At 41.5% G+C, this 23,729-nt stretch overlaps 1 protein-coding gene across 2 annotated transcripts in view; it reads left to right on the forward strand.

Annotated features, from left to right (window-relative positions):
- The window catches only part of UBE2E1 (ubiquitin conjugating enzyme E2 E1), a gene marked incomplete at its 5' end in the record, with an annotated part of 54,990 nt that overhangs the window by 30,473 nt on the left and 788 nt on the right, over positions 1 to 23,729 (forward strand). Inside the window, 2 exons of one of the 2 annotated variants that reach the window (XM_081105796.1) lie at positions 19,373 to 19,505; positions 22,478 to 22,625. In XM_081105796.1, the coding sequence (XP_080961922.1) occupies positions 19,373 to 19,505; positions 22,478 to 22,625 (281 nt within the window). Of the gene's footprint in view, positions 1 to 19,372; positions 19,506 to 22,477; positions 23,664 to 23,729 lie in introns of those variants that run through there. The other variant, XM_081105795.1, reaches the window with a different exon arrangement.

The raw sequence follows: 23,729 nt of genomic DNA on the forward strand, positions 1-23,729 counted from the left end.
GCCTTTGCCCTGCCCCCCCAGCCATGATCAGAGAATCAGGTGCCTTTGCCGCCCTGGCCAGTGATAGCAGGAAGTAGGGGTGGAGCCAGCGATGGGAGCTGGGCACGGTCGAAGCTGGCAGTCCCAGGAGCTAGGGGTCCCTTGCCTGGGCCTAAAGCAGAGCCCACGATCGCGGCGCCCCCCGCTGCCACTGCAGGTCCCCGCTGCCTGGGCCGGACCCCTAGGCCAGAGGCGTTAGGCCTGGGCAGGGGCGGAGCCTGCAACCGCGGGGAGCTGGGGGTCCCCTGCCCAGGCCTGACACCTCTGCCGGAGGCCTCAGGCCTGGTCAAGGGGCCGATACGGTGATTGGTGATCGGAGGGTGATGAGGGTCAACTCCTCTGGCCGAGGCATCAGGCCTGGGCGGGGGGCGGAGCCGGGGATTGGGGGGATATGATGGTCCCCTTGCCCAGGCCTGAAGCCTGGGTCAGAGGCGTCAGGCTTGGGCGGGGGTTGGAGCAAGCGATCAGAGGGAGATGGGGGTCCCCTGCCCAGGCATGACTCCTGGGCCAGAGGCCTCAGGCCTGGGTGGGGGCCAGAGCCAGTGATCGGGGGGAGATGGGGGTCCCCAGTCCAAGCCTGACACCTCTGGCGGAGGCGTCAGGCCTGGGCAAGGGGCCGATCAGGCGATCAGAGGGTGATGGGGGTCAACGCCTGAGGGCTCCCAGTATGTGAGCGGGGGCAGGCTGGGCTGAGGGACACTCTTCCCCCCCCCCCCCCCAGTGCACGAATTTCGTGCACCGGGCCCCTAGTATATATATAAAAAGCCAGGGGCCGTCACTACTGAAACAACCAGACTGATGATGGAACAGCAGGCTGTATGGCGCGACCAGGCCGGCAGGGAGGTTAGTGAGGGACGACCAAATGACTTAACAGCAGGTTGTATGGGGCAACCAGGCCAGCAGGGCGGGGGACAATTAGGGGCAACCAGGCTGGCAGAGGGGGGCAGTTGGGGGCAACCAGGCTGTCGGGGGTGGGGGGCAGTTAGGGGCAATCAGGCCGGCAGGCAGAGGCAGTTAGGGATAATCAGGCTGGCAGGGGCGGGGTGGGGGGCGCAGTTAGGGGCAATCAGGCCAGCAGGCAGAGGCAGTTAGGGGAGATCAGGCTGGCGGGGGTGGGGGGCAGTTAGGGGTGATCAGGCCAGCAGGCAGAGATGGTTAGGGGTGATCAGGCTGGCTGGGGGGTTCAGTTAGGGGCGATCAGGCAAGCAGGCTGGTGAGCAGTTAGGAACCAGCGGTCTCAGATTGTGAGAGGGATCCTGGATTGGAGAGGGTACAGGCTGGGCTGAGGGGACACCCCCCACACACACACACATGAATTTCGTGCACTGGGCCTCTAGTTATTACTATAAAAAGAAGTCTTTAAAAAGTTATACTACTTTCCTTTTTTCCTTCCATTTTTACAGATGAGGAAGTTGAAACATAAGAAGGTTAAGCAGCTTGCCCATGATCACACAGCTGGAAGGTTTGGGAGGCAGGACTTAAAAACAGGGAGTCCTACCAAGTGCTCTGTTTAGATTTAGGGGGCTTAGTCAGAGGGTGCCTACAACCAATACTAGAAAATCTCTCAAAATTCAAAGCATCTCATGTTATTAGTAATGTGTTAACTGTTAAGATATGTAGCGATACATTTGCTTTCTTCTGAAGAGTGAAGAGACTAAATTTTGGGAATGTTGCCCACTTTATCCAAGTCCAACTTGCCATATATTTTTATTTTTAGACATGGGCTGATCCCAACTTGAAATTCAAAGGGTTTGTGATATGTTAAAAATCACAAGTGTCTTGTTTTTTATAAAGCATTGGACACAGTGTCTAGTTGATTGGTTTTGATTTTGCCTTTTGTTTTGCTTTTTAATTAAGGAAGTAGCCATAACTGATTTGAGTAAGAATGGCTTGTTTGAAAAGTAGCATTTTTACCAATCTCAATCTTTCAAGGAACTTTTGACATACAGAGAATTAAATAATATATAGTATATGGCAGTGATGGCGAACCTATGACACGCATATCAGAGATGACACGCGAAATCATTTTTTTGGTTGATTTTTCTTTGTTAAATGGCATTTAAATATATAAAATAAATATCAAAAATATAAGTCTTTGTTTTACTATGGTTGCAAATATCAGAAAATTTCTGTATGTGACACGGCACCAGAGTTAAGTTAGGGTTTTTCAAAATGCTGACACGCCAAGCTCAAAAGGTTCGCCATCACTGGTATATGGTATATTACCAGACTTTGGTAATATGAAGATTGAGAATTATAACTCTTTAGCATTCTTTTGAAAATTTCCCTTTCTACTTGTTCATTAATGTGTTGCTTTATACATCCAAGTTGGTAATTATATGTCTCTGCAGAAGAAGCTTTTAATATTGATTAGTACGTGTCTAATAAGTTATAGTTGGTATGTGATTTAAAGGCATACTTCCGAGATATTGCCGGTTCCACTCTAGACCACTGAGAATAATCTTTTTGCTGATGAGGGGAATCTTACCTTCAGTTTGTAAAAAATGTAACATCTATGAAGTACAATATAGTGAAGCTCAGTAAAACAAGGTATGTCTGCATTTAATATAGGTTTTTTTCAAGGTAGCATATATTTGAGATCCACTTCTTTCCAGTCTGACAACCTTTGCCTTTAAATTGGAACGTTTAGACCATTTACATTTAATGTTTTTTTGCTGGTGAGACTAGGTTTAGATCTCACTGTTAGTGAGGTTTGTTCCCTGTGTCCTTTTTTCACGCTTTCTTTTTCTTTTTTTTAAATGATCATGCATGCTTTGTTGGATTACTAGCTATAATTTTTTGTTTTAAGTGGTTGCTAATTTAGAGTTTATAGAACACATCTTTAGCGTATCACAGTCTACCTTCAAGTGATATTATGCCCTTTATGTTATAGGGATCCTTCAGCATTTCTTCCTGTAGTTGATGTGCTGTTACCATAAATTTTATTCCTACATGTTAGAATCCCCTCAATACTTCATTACTGTTTTGGCTGTAAACAGTGTCTTTTTTAAATTTATTGATTCAGAGAAAGAGTGAGAGAGAGAAACATCAATGATGAAAATCATTGATTGGCTGCCTCCTGCATGCCCCCTCCTGGTGATCAAGCCCACAATCTGGGCATGTGCCCTGGCCGGGAACCTGTGACCTCCTGGTTCATGGGTCGATGCTCAACCACTGAGCCACACCAGCAGTCAACACTTAATATCTTAAAGACATTTAAGAAATAAAATTTATATTGTCTGTAATTTTATTACCATTTTGGTGTTATTTCTTTTCAGATATAGGCCTGTGATCAGTTCCTTCCTCCTGAGAGACTGCCTTTAACATTTCTTACTATCAGGTCTGCTGGGGATGAATCTTTCAATTTTTGTATGTCTGAAAAAAATCTTTATTTTGCCTTTGTTTTTGAAACACTGTTGCTGAGTATAGAGTCCTAGGGTGACAGTTTTTCTCTTTCAGTACTTGAGGATGTTGCTCAACTGTCTTCTGGCTTGCAGTTTATGAGACGTCTTTGTTCTGTGTCATTTCTCCTTTTAGTTGCTTTTAAGATTTAATCTATTGTTGGGTTTTGCAGTTTGATTATGATCCGCCTTAGTGTAGTTTTCTTCTTGTTTCTTGTGTTGGGGATTATTGAGCTTTTTGGATCTATGAGTTTATAGTTTTCATCAGATTTGGAAAAATTTTTGGCCATTAATTTTTTTTCAAGTTTTTCTTTTTTCTGCTCCCCCCTTGTATATTAAGCTGTTTGACATACACCGATTCTCTGTTCAGAGTTTTGTTTATATGTTTCATTTTGAATAATTTCTACTGATGTGTTTTTAAGTTTATCCATATTTTCTTTGCACTGTTTGACATGCTATTAATTTCATCCAGTGTATTTTTTAAAAATCTCAGATGTTTCCCCAACCAGTTTGGCTCGGTGGATAGAGCGTCGGCCTGCAGACTGAAGGGTCCCATGTTCGATTCCGGTCCAGGGCACATGCCCAGGCTCAATCCCCAGTAGCGGGAGTGCAGGAGGCAGCCGATAGATGATTCTCTCTCATCATTAATGTTTCTATCTCTCCCTCTCCTTTCTCTGAAATCGATAAAAATATATTTTAGAAAAAATAAAAAGCCCAGATGTTGTATTTTTTAATATCTAGACGTTTGATTTGGGCCTTTCTATAATTTCCATCACTCCATCTAGCATACTCAGGCACTTGTCTTATCATTTTGAATTTATAGAATAGTTATAACAATAGTTTACTGTCTTTGTCCATTAATTTTATTATCTCTATCACATCTGGATCTTTTTCTCTTAAGTTGATTTTCTCCTCACACTTTCATACTTTTCCCATATCTGGTAATTTTTAAATGAATACTAGACATTGTGAATTTTACTTTTTTGGGTGCTGGATATTTTTGTATTCTTAAATACTCCTGAATTTGATCAAACCTGCAACTCTTCGGTGCACAGAACAGTGCTCTAACCATTGAGCACACTGGCCAGAGCTAGACTTTTTTTTTAACCCCTCTATTGACTTAAGATTAGTTATACTTTGAGTGCATATTAATTTTTTACATTTATTTTTATTGCAGTAGCATTGGTTTGTAACATACAAGTTTCAGGCATGCAATATTATAAATTGACTTCTATATGTACTACACCATGCTCACCACCAAACGTTTCGTTTCCATTGAAACCATACAGTTGAGCCCCTTGATCTGCTTCACCCTCCCTACAGGGGATCAAGCCCACAACCCAGGCATGTGCCCTGACCAGGAATCTAACTGTGACCTCCTGTTTCATGGGTTGATGTTTAACACACTGAGCCACACAGATGATATACCCCAAAATAGTCTCCAAATGTCAAGATAAATTTTAAATAAAATCTCTTACTCATTTATATCAGATAAAATGTGAAAATGTGTGAATACCTATTCTAATATGATTACAGGTCAAGCCACATCAGAAGACTATATTATGTGTGGGTTGTAGTAGGACTTAATGGCTACATTGTTATAGATGTGCATTTCTACTTTCCAGAGATTTCTGTTGGATTTGCAAATGGAATATTTTGACTCTAATAGGGAGAAATGTAAAAGTCATCTATTCATCTCTCACGCTTTTTCTCATTTTTAAATGTGCCTTTTCTAAACCAATGCCATTCAGTCCTGGCCTTCTGGAGCCACATTTGTAGTCACCATTAACCAAAAAAACCACATGACTACCTTTGAACACAGTATTGTACTGTACTATTCTGACACAAATTTGAAATCCTATGGGTTGGTGAGTGAAAGAGCCACATGCAGCTGAGAGTCCCAGTTTTATATCATCGTCCTAGATCTTTTTGTTTTGTGGAAGTGTGTTTGGGTGGTTGTGGTTTGGAGTTCCTGTAGGAGAGGAGTGAAGGCATTCTGGGTGGGTGGTGAGGGGTAATTATAAAGTCTCTTGCTAAAGACTTTAGGCACACGATTTTGTACTTTGATTACTCTAGTGATTGTTACACTGGATCAGAAAATTCATTTACCTAAAACATTTATTGTAACTAGATAAGAGTAAGTATGGTATAGCTTTTAGTTTGACTACAATGGGTGGTAAATCTCAGATTTAATAAGCTTTATGTTAGAGTCAGGCAAAAAGGTATCAGATTCTGACTTTGCCTTCTTCAACTTCCATTGATACCCATTCAGGCCACTCTGGACCTCACATATCTCCACACCCTCCCCTGGGAGCTCCTATTGGCTTAGCTCCTGTGCCTTGACAGGTTAGCAGGGGAAGGGCTGTAGAGAGGAGAGGGGAGTTCAGAGGTGAGAGGAGAATCAGAGCCCGAATGCCCAATTGGCAGTGTCAAGAAGGCAAAGCTGATGAAAGTGGGAAATGCCCTTTCCTGTTGAGACTGGGAGGTTGTTGGTAACCTCTAATAGCATAGTTTCCTGTAGGATATTGAGGTAAAGCGGATTGAATCTCGGGAGGGCATGTGTGTAGGTAGAAGCAGAAAGTTGGCACTGAGGGCAGGAGAAAGCTGGGCTGGTAGCTTGGAGAGAGATGTTTAGGAGTATTGCAGGGTTTGTTTTGTCGTGTTTTCCTGTTTTGCATGGTGAAGTCTGAACTTTTGTAACCAAGTGTTAGATTCACTGATAAAGGAGGAGCAATTTGATCAAGACCACATGTTTGTCTTGGAAAGAAGCACTATACTTTTGAAATGAAAGGGGAAAAGAGGAGTGAAGATTTTGAGGGACCAAGATATACCAAGATAAGGAAGAAGCCCTTATAAATAACACATTTAGTACTTTAAGATGTTCTTGCCAAAACCTGTACCTTTCGGTTGCCTTTCACACTGGGGATATGTGCCAGCTAAGGCAAAATTACCCTGAATTTTTTGAGGAAATGGTTTGGCACACGGCTTCACTTCACCTGCCCAGTGTGGTGTTGGTCTGGTGAGAGAGGCGGGACTTGCTCTTTGTGGACCTACCATACCCATACATGAAAACTGCTTCCAGGCTGAGTTCCTCTCGGGAGTGAGTGGGAGGGATAGAGGTGCCGTGGCTGTAAGGGGGGCAGTGGCCTTACCAAGGCTGTCTGGAGAGGCTGGGAGCCTGGGGACAGTTGAGAGGTGCTGGGCCAGCTGGGTGCCAGGCTCGAGACCAGCCTTTCCTGGATGGAAACTGCTATGGCTGCACTACCCAGGCTACAGAAGCTGTTACTAGTAACTTTGGAATTTCTTTAGATGGAGGGCTCGTACAAGGCTGCTAATTTTTTTGTCTCACAAGGACACTGAAAACAGAATCGCCATCTATTATCATCAGCATTTCACTAAAGGGAGGATATTAAACTTTATGGAAAACAGAAATACTATTTTCCCCTTATTTTTACCATTTGGTGGAAACTTTGTCTTGGACTTGTATGAACCACTGATTTGCATCACCGAGGCTGTTCATTTGGGGGAACTTGTTCTAAATACAAGTTCCTTTTCCACACTTCACCTCACAGGCAAAAGCAAGGGAGCTCTTGTGGTTGAAAACTGGCGCGCGCACATGCGTGTAAGGGAGAGAGGGTTACCCACCTGAGATTTTTCTATTGGGCCCATTTCTAAGCTACCCACACTTGGGCTCACATCTTCTGACAATCTACCATGCGTTTTAGTCATTCCTTGTTGGCCCTCCTCTTAGCTGGGAGTTTGCTGAGAGTAGGCACTAGCCTTTACCATCTCTGTGACTCTTGTACCTAATACAACATTGAACACATATTAAGGTCTAAACAGGTATTTTCATTGGTTTATTGTACTCACCCAATTAGGATTTATTTTCTACTCTCACTGTTCCTTGCTTAGCAGCCCCAACTGCCAAAGCCACCAAAATTTCCCTTTGCTTCCTTTTGAGGCAGCTCTTCTCCAGAACCGTGTCCTGTGTTCAGGCTTTGCACAGAGCAGAGGTCTCTGAAAGGGAAGGGTGGCTCTGTAACTGCGGAAGGAGAAAGGCATTTTGCTGGGAGACCAACACTCAGTGCCCGCAGCTGTCCGCTCCTGGCTGCTGGGTGCTGTCGCCTTGGCTGGGGCACATGAACGCTGTGTCCCTGCTCAGGTGTCAGTGAGGTGGGAGGAGGCTGCGGCCGCTCCTCCTCCAGAGCTGGTGGCTGCACCTCACGCACTCTGTTTACTAAACAAATAAATCTTGACTGCTCTGCTTTTGTCTTTTTTAGCAAAGTCTTAGTTGGTATGCCTTCTCATGGCTTCGTGTGGGATTCATTGTTAATAATACGAAGTGTTTATTAACCAAATGCTAAAATGGCTAAATATTGTGACAATGCCTTTGGCTAACAGAATTCTAGAGCTATAATTAGTGGTCAGAAATGCACTGGGCCCTGACCGGTTTGGCTCAGTGGATAGAGCGTTGGCTTGCGGACTGAAGGGTCCCGGGTTCGATTCCGGTCAAGGGCATGTACCTTGGTTGTGGGCACATCCCCGGTAGGGGGCGTGCCGGAGGCAGCTGGTCGGTGTTTCTCTCTCATTGATGTTTCTAACTCTCTGTCCCTCTCCTTTCCTCTCTGTAAAAAAATCAATAAAATATATTTTAAAAAAAAAGAGAGAAAGAAATGCACTGGATTTTAGTGGCTATCCCAAGACTTACGTTGGCACTCACTTTATTCATGCTTATGTGGTTGGTGTTGAATGTGCCTGATTGAGAGTCTTTGAACTTGTGAGCCCTGGTTCTTAAAAGAAGCACCACCCACCAAGCAGCCAGATAAACTGATTAAAAATATTCATTTATTTGCTGTAAGGCATGAACCCATTTAAATAGTGTTTTTAAAAGACTATTAAACCTGGTATTTTTAAACTTCTTGAAATAAACGTAGACATTACCTAATTACCATGTACACTGTATTTAAAACTATATGCATATAACAACAAACTTCAAGTACGCTTACTAATGATCAGTATCTTCTGAAGAGTAGTACATGGTTTGACAGTTTTCTGAAATATTAATAAACATACAAGATTGTATACATAAATTCACATTTTGTTTATTTAGCAAATAATGGCTTAACGAAGCGCTACAGGGAAGTGTCTGGAAAGGGGTTTGCGGTGTCCGGTTAGCGGAACCACAGGGAGACTGGGCAGGCCAGGGAGAGGCCCTTGGCTTCCCTTCTGCTGAGTGAGGATTGGACGTAGATGTCTTATTTGTGTGTGTGGATGGGTTCAGAGGCTCTCTGGTTTACTCGGAACACTTTAGGATGTTGGCATGAAGTATGACTTCCCAGCGACAGTCTGTTCTCATTGTCACTGCTCTGATGCAGGTTGATAGGTTTCCATAGCCTCTTAATTAGGCTGCTTCATCCATTCAGGGTTGAATGTGCAGCTTCCTATTTCTGAATAGCTTGATGTTTTCAGTGTTTTCCACTTTATATTTATTTTTTTTAACATTGATGAGACGCCACAGGAATTTAATTTTAAAATATATATATATATATATATATATACACACACACACATATATTTTATTGATTTTTTTACAGAGAGGAAGGGAGAGGGACAGAGAGCTAGAAACATTGATGAGAGAGAAACATTGAACAGCTGCCTCCTGCACATCTCTTACTGGGGATGTGCCCGCAACCAAAGTACACGCCCTCGAGCCCTTGACTGGAATCCAACCCGGGACCCCCACCCCCGATTCCGCAGGCCGATCCTCTATCCACTAAGCCAAACCAGTCAGGGCTGTTTTCCACTTTTTAAAACAGTAACTTTTTTTCACTTCATTCCTGTAGGCAGTGCAATTAAAGTCTAAATTGCTTGGTAGTCATTTAAGGTCCTCTATGATCTGTTCCCATTTGTCTTTCCAGATCCATTTCAGCTACATTCACATCTCTATACCAAAAGGTCTCCACTTTGGTCCCCCGGTTCCCTGGAAAATGGCCTATTTAACTCTCTAAGCATCACTTAGATATTATTACACTCTGAAACCTTCCCAGTTCCCTTAGAATAAATTCCATGCCAGTTCTGCTCCTGGTTTGCATTATGCTATATGTAGTACAGAGGGGATTAAACTCTATGTAGCAAACCCATAATATTAGGCCAGTATTTTATGCTTGATTTCTGGGAACCAAGCGGATGATCATTTGGAAAAATGCTCACACACATACCAGGGTACTTGGAGGAAGTCAAATTGGCAAAAAAGCCGTATCACCTGGTCTTAAAATGTTGGCTTTGTTTTTCCTTTGCATCTTTTCTCTCTTTAGTTTTTGGTTTTATTAAAACTATACACCAACATAGTTTAAAGAACCTAAGATTTCTCTAAGATTTGTTAGGAAGAAATAACTGTTCCCAGCAGCCTTCCTGCGTCTTGCTCCCTAGAGGCAACTACTTGCCATCTCGCTTCCGCTGGATTGTTTTGCTATTTACCTCCCTGTTTTTAGGCAGTTACAGCCACACTAGAGGCCCGGTACCCAAATTTGTGCATGGGTGAGGTCCGGCCACCCACCCCGATGGGGGCCCATCAGGGGCGGGGAGGGGGAGGGGCTGCAGGAGGGCTGCAGGGTGTGTTCGGCCCGTCTCGCTCAGTCCCGATTGGCTGGGCCCCAGCAGCAAGCTAACCTACCAGGCAGAGCCCCTGGTGGTCAGTGCACATCATAGCAACTGGTCAACCAGTCAACTGTCTGCCCCTTGGTGGTCAGTGCACATCATAGCGAGTGGTTGAGCGGCTTTAGCATATCATTAGCATATCATGTTTTGATTGGTTGAACGGACAGCCGGATACTTAGCATATTAGGCTTTTATTGTATAGGATTACTTGCTGCTTCCATTTTTGCGAACAATGAATGGTGAAGATTTAGTTATCCTCCCACCACCACCCTTCTCAGGTACCTTCACCCATACTATATATGTTACTGTTACATCATTGTTTACATTATGTGAACATTATTCACAGCTGTATATGGTACCACAGTGGCCAACTGTGATCACTTTCTGCATAACTTATTTTTTTTCTCTCCTTTTCTTCCTTTCTCCCTTTCTCCCTGCTGTCTGTCTCCCTCCCTACCCCATGGTTTTTCATACTTATCACTAATTCAATTTCAAATGCTTTCACGGTTGTCTAAACCTCAAAAGACATCCAAATGCACTGGGCATTGTATATGAATTTCATATTTTTTGACGAAATCTCTCCTGGAGCCTGACCTGCTGCAGTGTGGACAGACTCTCTCTACACGGTCTTTTTGGAGATTCTTTCTATTCTCTAATCTTCTCTAGGGACCTCAAATGTCTGAAAAGATCTCTATTCTTCCCTTGTACTTGATTTTATTTGTGTGGGTATGGAATTTGTGTCGAACATTATTATGAAGACATTGCTCTGGTGCCAGTTCACTCCCAGGTTGTTGAAATCCAAAGCCAAGCTCGTTGGTTCCTTGTACATTACCTTTAAAAAAAATCCATATCCTGGGAAGTTTTCTGAAATTACTTTTTAACCTCCTATTTACACCTTCTGGATTATTACTGTTCAAATCTTGGACCTTCTTATGGCCCTTTAATTTTTGTGTATTTTTCTCTCCTGCTTTTTACTTGTCTATTTCTAATTTGATAGATTTCGGTTTTTACCCTTCATTGAATGCTGGAAAAAGACTTATGTTTGCTTTCATTTTTAATTTCCAAAAGCTCCTTCCCTCATTGTATTGAGACACACAATTGACATACACCATTTTATTAGTTTAAGGTGTACAACATAATGACCACACAAGCGTAGTTTACATCCATCACTTCGCACAGTTACAATTTTTTTCCTGTGATAAGAACTATTAAGATCTACTAGCTTAGTAACAATCACATATACAATACAGTATTAATTATAGTCAACATGCTGTACATCACATTCCCAAAACTTAATTATAACTGGAAGTTTGTGCCTTTCTCAATGTTTTGTTTTAGTCATATTCTTGTTTCATCGATGCAGTATATTGTCTCTCTGGGTATAAGTTTATTTTGACATTTTCTTTAATGTTTGTTTTCTCTAATTGGCCATCTTCTAGTTTGTTTTGATCGTTGTTTGCCATGTTAGAGAGGAACCATGTTCCTGGTTATCTGTTAGTTAGTTAGGGAGCCTTTAATGTCTTTCCTCTGGGCTGTTCATATTCCCCAAAGGAAACTGTGCAGAGGGTGAAGGCCAGGCTGTGCTCTGGGAGCCGAGGGAGAAAACGGGTCTGATCGCCTGGCATGCATACACTCGTTTTCAGTACAGCACCTCTGCCCTCATCCATATTAATGTCCCCTGGTTCAGAGACCCTCAGCTTTAACCTTTCCAGAATATAAACCTCCATCTGGCAGGATTTCTATTGCTTTGTAAATTACCACAACTTGAGCAGCTCAAAAACAATACACATATTTAGTACCTACAGGAGTTGGGGCATAGCGTAGCTGGGTCCTCTGCTCAGGGTCTCTCAAAGCTGTGGGCAAGGAATCAGCTGGCCTGTGTGCTCATCTGTCACTCAGGGTTCTCGTCCAAGCTCACATAGTTGTGAGTTCAGTTCCCTGCAGCTGTAGGACTGGAGCCAGCAGCTCCTGGAGGCCACCTGCAGTTTACGTCATAGCAGATTACATCACAGAGGCTTGCTCCTTCTAGGCCAGCAGAGCAGTCTTTCTCTCCAGACAGCTAAGACTCATCTGACATAACCTTTTGTAGAAACCATCGAGTGAGTGGCAGCCCACCAATGTTGTCTTAGTCTGTTGGTAAGAAGCAATTTACAGCTTCTGCCCACACTCATGTTGAGATGAGACAGAGTGTGAGGAGGAAGAGATCGTGCTGCTCATGTTAAAATTCTGCCTATCACAGGAGGTCTGACTGCTGCTTATATACGCTTAACCAATCCTTAGAACCTTTCCCTGCCTCACTCTCAACTTCTCCACGTGCCACAAGTTCCAGAATTGTTTAGGGGGGTATGTAGTCTACCTGGGATTGATGTTGGCTTTCTTCTAAGAAAGAAAAAAATAAGCCGAAACCGGTTTGGCTCAGTGGATAGAGCGTCGGCCTGCGGACTGAAAGGTCCCAGGTTCGATTCCGGTCAAGGGCATGTACCTTGGTTGCGGGCACCAACCCACTAATCCCCAGTGGGGAGTGTGCAGGAGGCAGCTGGTCGATGTTTCTCTCTCATCGATGTTTCTAACTCTCTATCTCTCTCCTTTCCTCTCTGTAAAAACGCAATAAAATGTATTTTAAAAAAATAAATAAATAAGAGCTTAAAATTTTCCCACGTATTTTTTATATCCTTGTATTCTTTATTCTTATTTTCCAGGCATGTATGTGGGCTCTTAGTACCTCTAAACCAAACTCCTTAATTTAAGCTTGGAGCAACTGCCTCCTTCTCTCTTAATCAGAACTTTTTCTTTTTTAAAAAAAAAAATTAAATTATTTATTGTTTAAAGTATTACATGTCTCCTTTTTCCCCCCATTGACTTCTCCTACCACTCTCACCCCCCAGCACATGCCCTCACCCCTCTACTGTCTGTGTCCATGTGTTATGTTATATGCATGCATACAAGTCTTTTGGTTGATCTCTTACTCCCCTTCTCCCCCAAAACTGTTCTTATCTCTTTCTTGGCCCTTTCTATAGAACCTATACTGAACAGGCATCACCTTAGCAGTTTTCTGAGAGTATATTTCAAATGGAATTGGAAATACTAGCTGACATTTTTGTTATACAGGACTCTCTTCTGTTTGGGGAATGATGGTTTGTACTCCCTGTAGTATTTAATATTAAATGACATTCAGAGTCATTTTAGGAAGCAGATGATACTAACATGAGGTAGCTTATGCACTGCATGTGTTAATTTGCAAGCCAGAATGGTGGCTGGCCAATGGCCACTGGTGAAAATCCTGTGTACCTGCTTACTGCTGTTGCCTGCTGCTCAGCTAGACAGCAGGACTGAGATTTACCGATGAGATTTAGCCGTGGGAAAAAAGGCAGATCCTACCCTCCAAGCCCTGCCCTGTGTTTGCCGTACAAGCCATAGCCTCACTGATTCAGTCTCTCAGCCCTTTGCAAACATAAGCAGCCTTCCCTTTTCTCTCCTGGCCAGCTGGGGCCAGGAAAGAAGCCAGTGACTCTCTCCCAAGTGCAGTAAATAGCTCTCCTCACCTCCTGACCCTGTGATTTCCTGGTGGTTCTAAGTTGTAGATCCCAATGGAGAGGGAGGGAACAAAGAGAATGTAGAGGCCTGGGCTTTACAGAGCATTGAGCAGTGGGTGATTGTATCCTCAGGCAGGGGTTGACCTCCATTTCAGCACAGGTCATTCCAATGATTGCTGGACCTCCCAGTGCCCTGTGAACTAGAATGGAGTGGAGTGGATCTGAATTCCTGGCTTATGTCTGGGACCAAATGAATTTCCGAGCTGGGGAAGTAGGTGTCATCTTTTATACCTGGTTTGTTGTTGTTGTTGTTGTTTTAGCTTTTCCCCCCTCAACAAAAGAACTGTTTATTTTTTGTTCTTTTTGAAATTTAGGAGCATAATATTTGGATTATTCAATCAAACTGATGGTTGTTTCCACAAACCATCTTTGGTTTTCATTCAGCAGGGAATTCTCATCATTTTGGTAGTTGTCACATTATTACTGAAATCCCCTCTCCTCCACACTGAGTACTCTGTGTGATAGGTTTTTGTTTTCAGCTAATGCATTTCTACAAATAAAGTGAATCAATTTTTGTTTTAGAAATTTTGATACCTATTAGATCACAAGATTTTATTTTCCTGTTTAATTCCAGCTTCCACCCAAATGTGGAAGAGAAATGAAACAATAAGGAAAGCCATACTAGTTAATGTGATTAAACAAAGTGGGTGTGAGTCCAGAGGCAGAGAACTTTATTGGCAGCTCCATGGATGTGGTGGAGAGAACATCACTGTAGAAAGCCTGATTGCATTGGCCAGAACTGTGTGTGACTTCCTAGCTTCAGCACCTTGTGCAAACACATCACTTAACCTGCTGCATCTGTTTCTCCATGTTTAAAATGGGGATAATGCTATTTTAAGTCAAAGTTTGTGAAAGAATTTTGGAAATGATGTTTCTCATGCTTCTCAGCTTATTAGATATTCATACTCAGCCAACCCTAGTTGAGAATAAGGCCCCCTAGTGTTCGTGGTTTTTTAGGTCTTCCTTTACCATCCCTAGTCGTCTTCAGATTATCTTGAAAATAGTTTTCTTTTTAAAACTGTGCCCTTACTCTGTATTGGTCTCTAGTGTGTAAATTTCCAGTAGTGGTGGGTTATTGCTTTTTTTTCTAAAACAGCAGCACCTGAGGTAAAACCGCAATTGAATGGCTAGCGGTAAGAGAGTTTTTTGTGGTGCTTGTTATTACCGAATTTGAAAACATTGTCCTGTGATGCTGAACAGTAAGTGGTGCATGTTTTGAACAGCTCATAGAAACACTGTTAGTTACTGTTGTGTGGGGAATTCCCGCCGTTTAGAAACTTAAGATCTGATGTCACAGAGATTGTGTATCCACATGGCTGTAGCATTCTGGGTAAACATCTACAGATAAACAGGTTCTTTCTGGTTTGGAACAAATTCCACAAAAGCTCTACAATTTCCACAGGCCTCCAATCAACCTTGTGCTTCATGAAGAGATAAAGCAAATCCCTTTGAAGGTGCATCTGCTTTCTGCTGGAGGAAGACACCATTTCCTCAGTGTTAGTAAAACAGGATTTTGGATGCGCTTTGTGGGAAGGCCATTCTTGGTGGGCATGGCCATGTTGTTTTAGGCCTTAAGTTTCTGAGTGAGTTTCCCTCCCATTTGGGCCCACCCTGTTCCAGCATAGCTGCTTAGACACACTGGATACTGCTGATGGGGAATTCATAGTGGGCACCAGCTTCTCTGGGAGTCCTTTAGGTTGGCCCTTGTCTAAAAGGTCTTCCCAAGGGATAGTAACGTGACTGGTACATCCCTAGAAGTACCCCCTTGTATGAGGAGGTACTCTTACTTAGTTAATGGGACTATGGCAGTGATTGCTCCACTTGTTCATAGCACTCTCCATGTGACTAGCCTGATTAGTTACCTTAGTGGGGTTTTCTGATTTTTCAAATTCAGACATTTCCTCCTGCCACTCACTTCTAGGTGACTAATGGCTACCATTTTATGAAGGGGTGCTGAGGACAAGAAATTCTTTGTTTTCTTTTTCATAAAATTCCTCTGGGTGTGCTAAGTGGACCTCATGGAGAAGGCAGCTTGCATTTCCTAGAGAGCATGTCTGTTGGGAGACCCTGGGGAGATGGGGATTCCCTTTGGTAGACTGCTACATTCCTATTTTATCATTCTCTCGGAATTTCTTAGCAAAAGTAGAGGAAATTAAGAATGGATTTTGAGTAGTATGTTTGTTATAGGGAATGTAGATCTGATTGTGGCTCTCTTCCTACAGCATTACCAGGATTGATACTTTTCTTACTGCAAAGAATTATAAACAGTGAAGGAGAGAGCTAGATAATACATATGATAATTTAAATCTAGAAGATTAGGAAAGGTTAGTTATTATCACTTAATGTCATCTATAGCTGAGTTCTCAAACTTCAATGTGCATAGGGATCATTTGGGGACCTTGCAAATTCTGATGCCTAAGTCAGGGGTGGAGCCTGAGAGCCTGCATTTCTAACAAATTCCCAGAGGAGGCTGCTGTGGCTTTGGCCAGGGATCACGGTTTGAGGAGCAGTGGTCTGTAGGAATTTAGTGTATATGCCAGCCTAACTTTTAAAAATAACTATAGTGAATTTTTTTTTTCTGTACCAGGCACAGAGCAGTAAAACAAAGATAAGAGGATAGGCAGTGGAATCTGACAACAGGGATTCAAAACTGAAGCTTTCCCCTTTACTAGCTTACCCTTGAGCAAATTCCCTTTAAGGCAGAATTCTCAACCTTACTAGTAGTTCTGACATTTTGGGCCAAGGAAATTCTTTTGAACATCTTCAAACACGGGTCATAACAGTAGCAAAATTACAGTTATGAAGTAGCAACGAAAATAATTTTATGGTTGGGGGTCACCACAACATGAGGAACTGTATTAAAGGGTCGCGGCGTTAGGAAGGTTGAGAACCACTGTTCTAAAGTATACTTCGACCAGCTTTTGAAATTGAAGTCATACTTCTTATGGAACCAAAAGTATCTTCTGTTACAGGAAGGGGACAGAAGGCTGGTAAAACATACGCCGACCTGAGGGAACCTGGTTAATCATAGAGAAATGGGTGGGGTGCTTGACCAGACCTTTCCCTGAACAGGCTCACATAAGATTCTCTTGTTCCCTGTGCTTGATAGTGGCCTTCCGGGAGGGGAGTTGTAAACTTTTGCCATCATCCCCCGTCAAATGGGTCTATAGATCCTAACTTTTCCAGTGAGAACTTGAAAGAAGCAAAAAGTAAAAGTTTTGCAGGCCAGGATATCATAATTTTTACTTCATTCTCTGGTTAAGAAGATGCGTATGATAAAAAGCTACATGAATTCATCTCCTAACAGCATTAGCGCCTCAAGTGTTTATAGGACACAATGGTGTTTCCAGTGGGCTCTCAGACCCTTCGCAGTAATCCCCAAGCCCCTGGTTGAACCCACACAGTACAGACCCACCCCCTGACTCCTCCAGGACTCCTGGTTCATGCTCTATGACTTCAACTGCAGTTGGTATTATTTCACTTGGTGTTATTTTTCTTATAACCCACCTTTCTTCTCCATTTTTTACTTTAACCAGAAGTGTGGCACAGTTTTTCTTTGTTGTTATTACATAGCTATGTTCATGTTGTGTTTTTGATTCTTGAACTCCCTTTCACCATACTTTTTTTTTGAACTTTCAGAAAAGTTTACACCCAAAGTGAAAGCTAATTACAAACAAGTGGCAATCTTGATTTGGATTTCTAGTTATGGGTGATGAGCTGTACAATGTTAAAGGTCATATTCTAAACTGGTCCTACATCCCGTAACCTGTGCCAGTGGTTCCCAAATGCAAACCACCTGCTTAAAGACCACCAGGGGAGCTTTATAAATATATGGATTCTTGTATCCCCCCTGGATATTCGAAACTTAATTTTTAAAGTTCCATAGATAATTTTAAAAAGATATTTTTATTGATTTCAGAGAGAAAGGGAGAGGGAGAGAGAGAAACATCAGTGATGAGAGAGAATCATTGATTGGCTGCCTCCTGGATACCCCCTACTCTAGGGATCAAGCCTGCAACCAAGGAACATGCCCTGGACCGGAATCAACCCCAGGACCCTTCAGTCCGTAGGCCGACGCTGTATCCACTGAGCCAAACCAGCTAGGGCGTCCCATAGATTATTTCGATGAACAGTGAAGTTGGAAACCACCAATTTTCTGTACAATCCATAAAACCTGCTTATAGTGGCATATTGTTATACCACCTTCGTTGTTTTATCTTTTTTTTCGTACACTAAAGGGCCAGCAAAATTGGACCAAGTCTTTGTTTTACTATGGTTGCAAATATCAAAAAGTTTCTATATGTGACACGGCACCAGAGTTAAGTTAGGGTTTTTCAAAATGCTGACACGCCTATCTCAAAAGGTTTGCCATCACTGGTATAGGGCCACAGGTAGACAGGTGTTTTTTGTCTTTTCTCTCCCTTCCCTCTTCATCTCATCTTTCTTCTAAATGAAGGAATTGGACCTTATGTCTAACCACTTAGATATAAGGGGCATCTTGAAGACAAGGCATTTTTGTCTTGTTCATTATTGAAACTCCTAACATTTAACGCTCTGCCTAATACATGGTCATTCAGTTAAGTGTTTGAGTGAATGAATCCAATTAATACTAGACATTTATTTAAAACAGCAAGTTTGCCTGCTTTTTTAGAAATTATTCTATGTATTGACTGGTATATAAGTCTCTCCAAGTAAAGACCATTAGTTTGGCTGATATAGATCATTATCCTTAAAGCAGCTGTTACTCTAGTTAGGGTTGAGAAATCTTAAGATGCAAATGTATAAGTTAACCACTGTATATCACTACCTGTGTTACCACTGTGCTGTGAGAAGGTATTTTACTAATAACTAAGACCATTTCCCAAACTCTTCTCTCGGTATCAGAGCACTACACTTAACTTGTTTGGGTGGATTATTAAGCTCTTCATAGGTCTTGGAGTTGGAAGGAAAATATTTGTATTGATGTACTTCTGAATACAGAGCACTTTGAGCCAACACAGTGCCTTGGAAGGGTAGTATGGCCAAATGATGGTATAACTAAGTGTGAATTACACTGATTTAACAGGTAACGGGTAGATTAATGTCCCAACTAGAATATTTAGAGAACCTGATTATGGAATTTAATATATACTGAAATGAAAATTGAATAACTTATAATTAGATACTTGTCATCGTTTTCCTTCTCCCTCCCAACATGTTCACATTGTAAAAAGTACTGCAAACTATTGTACTCCTCCTAGGGTGAGATTATGGAGATGCAAGAGCAAGGAAGAACCCCCATCAGTGGGTCAGAAATGATGTGCTATGAGCAACAACCTGCTGTAATTTGTCACTAATTTATTGTAATTCTTTGTGCTTAGAGGTGTTTCTCTTTTTTTGGAGTATTGTTTACATTTTCTTATGTGTTGGGAGGTCTTGACAATTGAGGTTTCCTGCTTATTCACAGCTAAGTAAGCTAAGAATGGGCTTAACGTTAGTTTATTACTCAACTTACTTGGTCTAAGGCTGGTGGGTTTGGTGCAGTCCTGCATCAGATTGTATCTGAAAGGTACATCTGTTTTGTGGAGAGAGTCCACACTTTAAACAAAAAGGGAGAGTAGAGGGGATCTTTTTCCTTTCTTAATACACTGGGAAAATTGGGAAGTGCCTCCATCTACTTATCTTTTGATATATTCTTTTTAGTGCTGGTCCCAAAGGCGATAACATCTATGAATGGAGATCAACCATCCTAGGGCCTCCAGGATCTGTGTATGAGGGTGGTGTATTCTTCCTTGATATCACTTTTACACCAGAATACCCCTTCAAGCCGCCGAAGGTAAGAGATTCCTCTGATTTGTACTAAAATTTACATATTCCCACGAGAGATTATTGAAGCTTTTAAAATTGTTTTTAAGGCAGGGTTATGTGTCCGCAAGGAGCAGAAACCAAAGTAACCGCTTGAGCTAAAGCTGACCCTAAAATTGTTTTTAATTACACAAAAAATAGATTTGTGTATTACACCTTAATGCAATGATTTTCAAGTCCTTTCATCTTGTGGTACACAACTAATTAAAATTCTGCGGCACACCAATAATTATATATTGTTGACGATCTGACAAGATAGATATAATTTTGATTCATTCACACCAAATGATATTGTGTTGGCTGTTGTTATTTTTTAATTTAACAATCTAAGGAAAAAGAGGTCAGTGCCCCTAATATCAATAGGTATTGCATGTTTTAAAAGTTCTTGTGGCACACCAGTTGAAAATTGCTGACTTAATGAATCTCTAAGTACATTTGAATGCAAACAAAATACTCCTTTTGGGTTGACTTTGCCTCACTTGGCAGAGACCATTTCTAGGAATAAGGGCTTTGTTTGGTCCCGCTACAGTTGACCCCCCTCCCCCCTTGAGCAACATGGAGGTAACCACGGATGGTACTAATACTAAGTCTACATATACAGGTGACCCTTGAGCAGCGAGGAGGTTGTTCTGACCCCCTGTGCAGTTGAAAATTCACGTGTTACTTTTGACTCTCTCAGAACTTAACTACTAATAGCATATTGCTGACTGGAACCTTTATCAATGAACAGTCAATTAACACATATTTTGTATGTTTTATATATATTACATAATGTATTCTTACAATAAACTAAAGAAAATGTTAAGAAAATCATAAGGGCTAACCGGTTTTGCTCAGTGGATAGAGCGTCGGCCTATGGACTGAAAGGTCCCAGGTTCGATTCCGGTCAAGGGCATGTACCTTGGTTGCTGGCACATCCCCAGTAGGAGGTGTGCAGGAGACAGCTGATCAATGTTTCTCTCTCATCGATGTTTTTAACCCTCTATCCCTCTCCCTTCCTCTCTGTAAAAAATCAATATAGAAAAATACATTAAAAAAATCATAAGGAAAGGAAAATATATTTATAGTATTTATGGGGGGGAAATCCACATATAAGTGGACCCACACAGTTCAAACCTATAGTCAAGGGTCAACTGTACTGTTTTTTTCCCCTAAACATATATATCTATGACAAATTTATAAATTAGACATAGTAAGAGATAAAGAACTACTACTAATAAAAGAACAATATAGCCCTCGCCAGTTTGGCTCAGTGGATAGAGCATTCTGGGTTCGATTCCGGCCAAGGGCACATGCATGGGTTGCGGGCTCGATCCCCAGGGCGGGAATTGCAGGAGGCAACCGATCAATGATTCCCTTTCATCATTGATGTTTCTATCTCTCCCTCCTCTCTGAAGTCAATAAAAATATATTTTTAAAAAGAACAATATAACACACTGTAATAAAAGTCAGGTGAATATAGCAGCAAGTAAAAAAGGGTTACTTGAACAAGCACTACAATACCTTGACAGCTGATCTGAAAAACCCACCCGATGGCTATGGGCGGTGACGTATACACCGAGGATTTGCTAGGCAAAGGGATGCTTCACATCCCAAGCAGGACGGTGTGAGATTTCATCACGCTACTAAGAATGGAGCATAGTTTAAAACATGAATTATTTCGGAATTCTCCCTTTAATATTTTTGGACTGCCGTTGGCAATAGGTAACTGGAGTCATGGAAAGCAAAACCACTGATAACGGGGGGACTACTGTATTTATAGTGACATAGCCAATTAATCCCCTATTTTATGCTCAAAATTTCTGAACAGTTAAAAATCGTGTCAAAATGTCTGTGCACTGAGTAAATACGAATCAGAATATCCTACCAAAGCTTCAGATTCTGTTCCTTGTCATCTTTTGGTGGTGCTAAAATCCGTTCCCTCTAGGCTTTAGCTTTCTCATCCAGGACAGGAGGACTGCCCAAACCATCTTCCTCCTGTGACAGTCACCAATCTGCGATTCTCATTCAGACTGCCAGAAGGAAAACCTCTTTTTGGGGATGGGGTAGACTCTTAGCAAGAAGTGATTGAATGTCTGTCAGTAAAAATAAGTAGTCAGGTTATAGGTTATTTCAGCTTTGGAATGATTCCAGGGTATTACACAAACAAAAATTAGACCAAACAAAAGAGCCCAAGATTATGTGGCTTATGTCTGTCTCCTCACCTGTGACGATACCATTATAGTGAATTCTGTACAGGATATCTACAGAATCTGATGTAAAGGTCAGAAAAGGCAAGCAAATATGTCCTAATTTTATTACAGCTTTTTGGATATGTGATCATTGTTTAATTGCCTTTATGATTCTAAAGCTTACTTTGAGGCCTTGTAGTACTACCAGCTAACACAAGAGGTCAGCAAGCAATTAGCTATTCAAACTTGGAAATGTTATGAATTAATTACAACATTACAACTGCTAAAGATGAATTCAAGAAATGTTTAAATGACCTTGCTTTTTGTTGATGAATATTTTTAAATGAAATTGACAGTCCCAAAATTTCTGAACAGTTAAAAATCGTGTACAATGAATACTTTTTTAAAAATTTCTTTATTGATTTCAGAGAGGAAGGGAGGAGGGAGAGAGATAGAAACATCAATGATAAGACAGAATCATTGATTGGCTGCCTCCCGCATGCCCCCCGCTGGGGATCGAGCCCGCAACTGGGCATGTGCCCCTGGCCGGAATCGAACCTGGGACCCTTCAGTCCGCAGGCCAACCCTCTATCCATTGAGCCAAACCGGCTAGGGCTAACACTTTTTAATCTCAAATAGTTTCTTAACCTATCTCTTACCAGCTGTAGTTAGTGTTATTCACCTTTTTAAAAAACTGGTTTGTAAAAGGTAATTTAGTAAAAAGCTTCAGTATTTGATGCTTTCTGTTTAACACTTTTTTTTTTTTTTTTAGGTTACATTTCGGACAAGAATCTATCACTGTAATATTAACAGTCAAGGAGTTATCTGCTTGGACATATTGAAAGATAATTGGAGTCCAGCACTAACCATTTCTAAAGTCCTCCTTTCTATCTGCTCACTTCTTACAGACTGTAATCCCGGTAAGGTTAATAATTCTTTACCTTGTTGTATTCTTCCTTGTCTGAAAAACACTTGTTTTCACATAAACCAAAATTGTATTTTTCTAACACCTTTCAAAGGACGAAAATAGGTATTTTTAATCAAGAGAAATTCAGTCTAGTAGTTGAGTCAATCTAGTTGAAAAATGCAGCAACTTCACCATTAATTGATATGTGTTCTAGGAACAAGGTGTTTTAAACTAAAGACATCATTCTTCCTCGTACAGGGTGGGGCAAAAGTAGGTTTACAGTTGTGGGATTCTTTATTCTGCAATACAATTAATAAAGAACTGTTACGTGTACTCACAACTATAAATCTACTTTTGCGTGGGGCAAAAGTAGGTTTACAGTTGTGGGATTCTTTATTCTGCAATACAATTAATAAAGAACTGTTACGTGTACTCACAACTATAAATCTACTTTTGCCCCACCCTGCATATTTCTCTTTAAAAAAAAAAAATCAGAGTTCCAAATGTTGAGCCATCTGCGGGTTTACTGAGGTAGTGTTCATTTTTGAAAGTGTTATTTCTTTGCTACACACATTTATTGACTACCAGACTGTGATGTTAGGGGTGGGGAAGCAAATAAACAATTAATTATTAAAGATTCTATTTAGTATTCAGAGAAACACTATACTTAAAGTCCAGGTTCTTTCTGGGTAACAGTGTAGAGTTAAATAGTGCTACATTGCAACAGCCATGCGGACAACACAGTATTCATTGTCATAACTGCTGCCACTGAGTGAGTGAAAGGTCATGTGAACACAGCTGGGTGCTCATTGTAGTCTGGGGCCTTGTACATTCCAGTTTCTATTGAATTTACCCTAACACATGACGGAAAAAATCCCTCCGTTTGGGTCATGGTTGTTGGGAGAGGAATGGAATGAACGAAAGAGATAAAGCATTCTATTTTGATAACGATTTTTTTGCCATATGTTGAGTAGCTTTTTAAACTACCCAAAATATGATAGAGTGGTGTTTCAAAGATGGATTTGATCACTTGTACTTGGTACATTTCTTTCCAAGCTGCTAGTAATTTAATTGCTAAGACCTAAAATATTCTTTTCCTTTCTCCAAAGTAATCTAC

The sequence above is a fragment of the Myotis nattereri genome (genome assembly GCF_964212035.1).
Source record: "Myotis nattereri genome assembly, chromosome: 14".
NCBI lineage: Eukaryota > Metazoa > Chordata > Mammalia > Chiroptera > Vespertilionidae > Myotis > Myotis nattereri.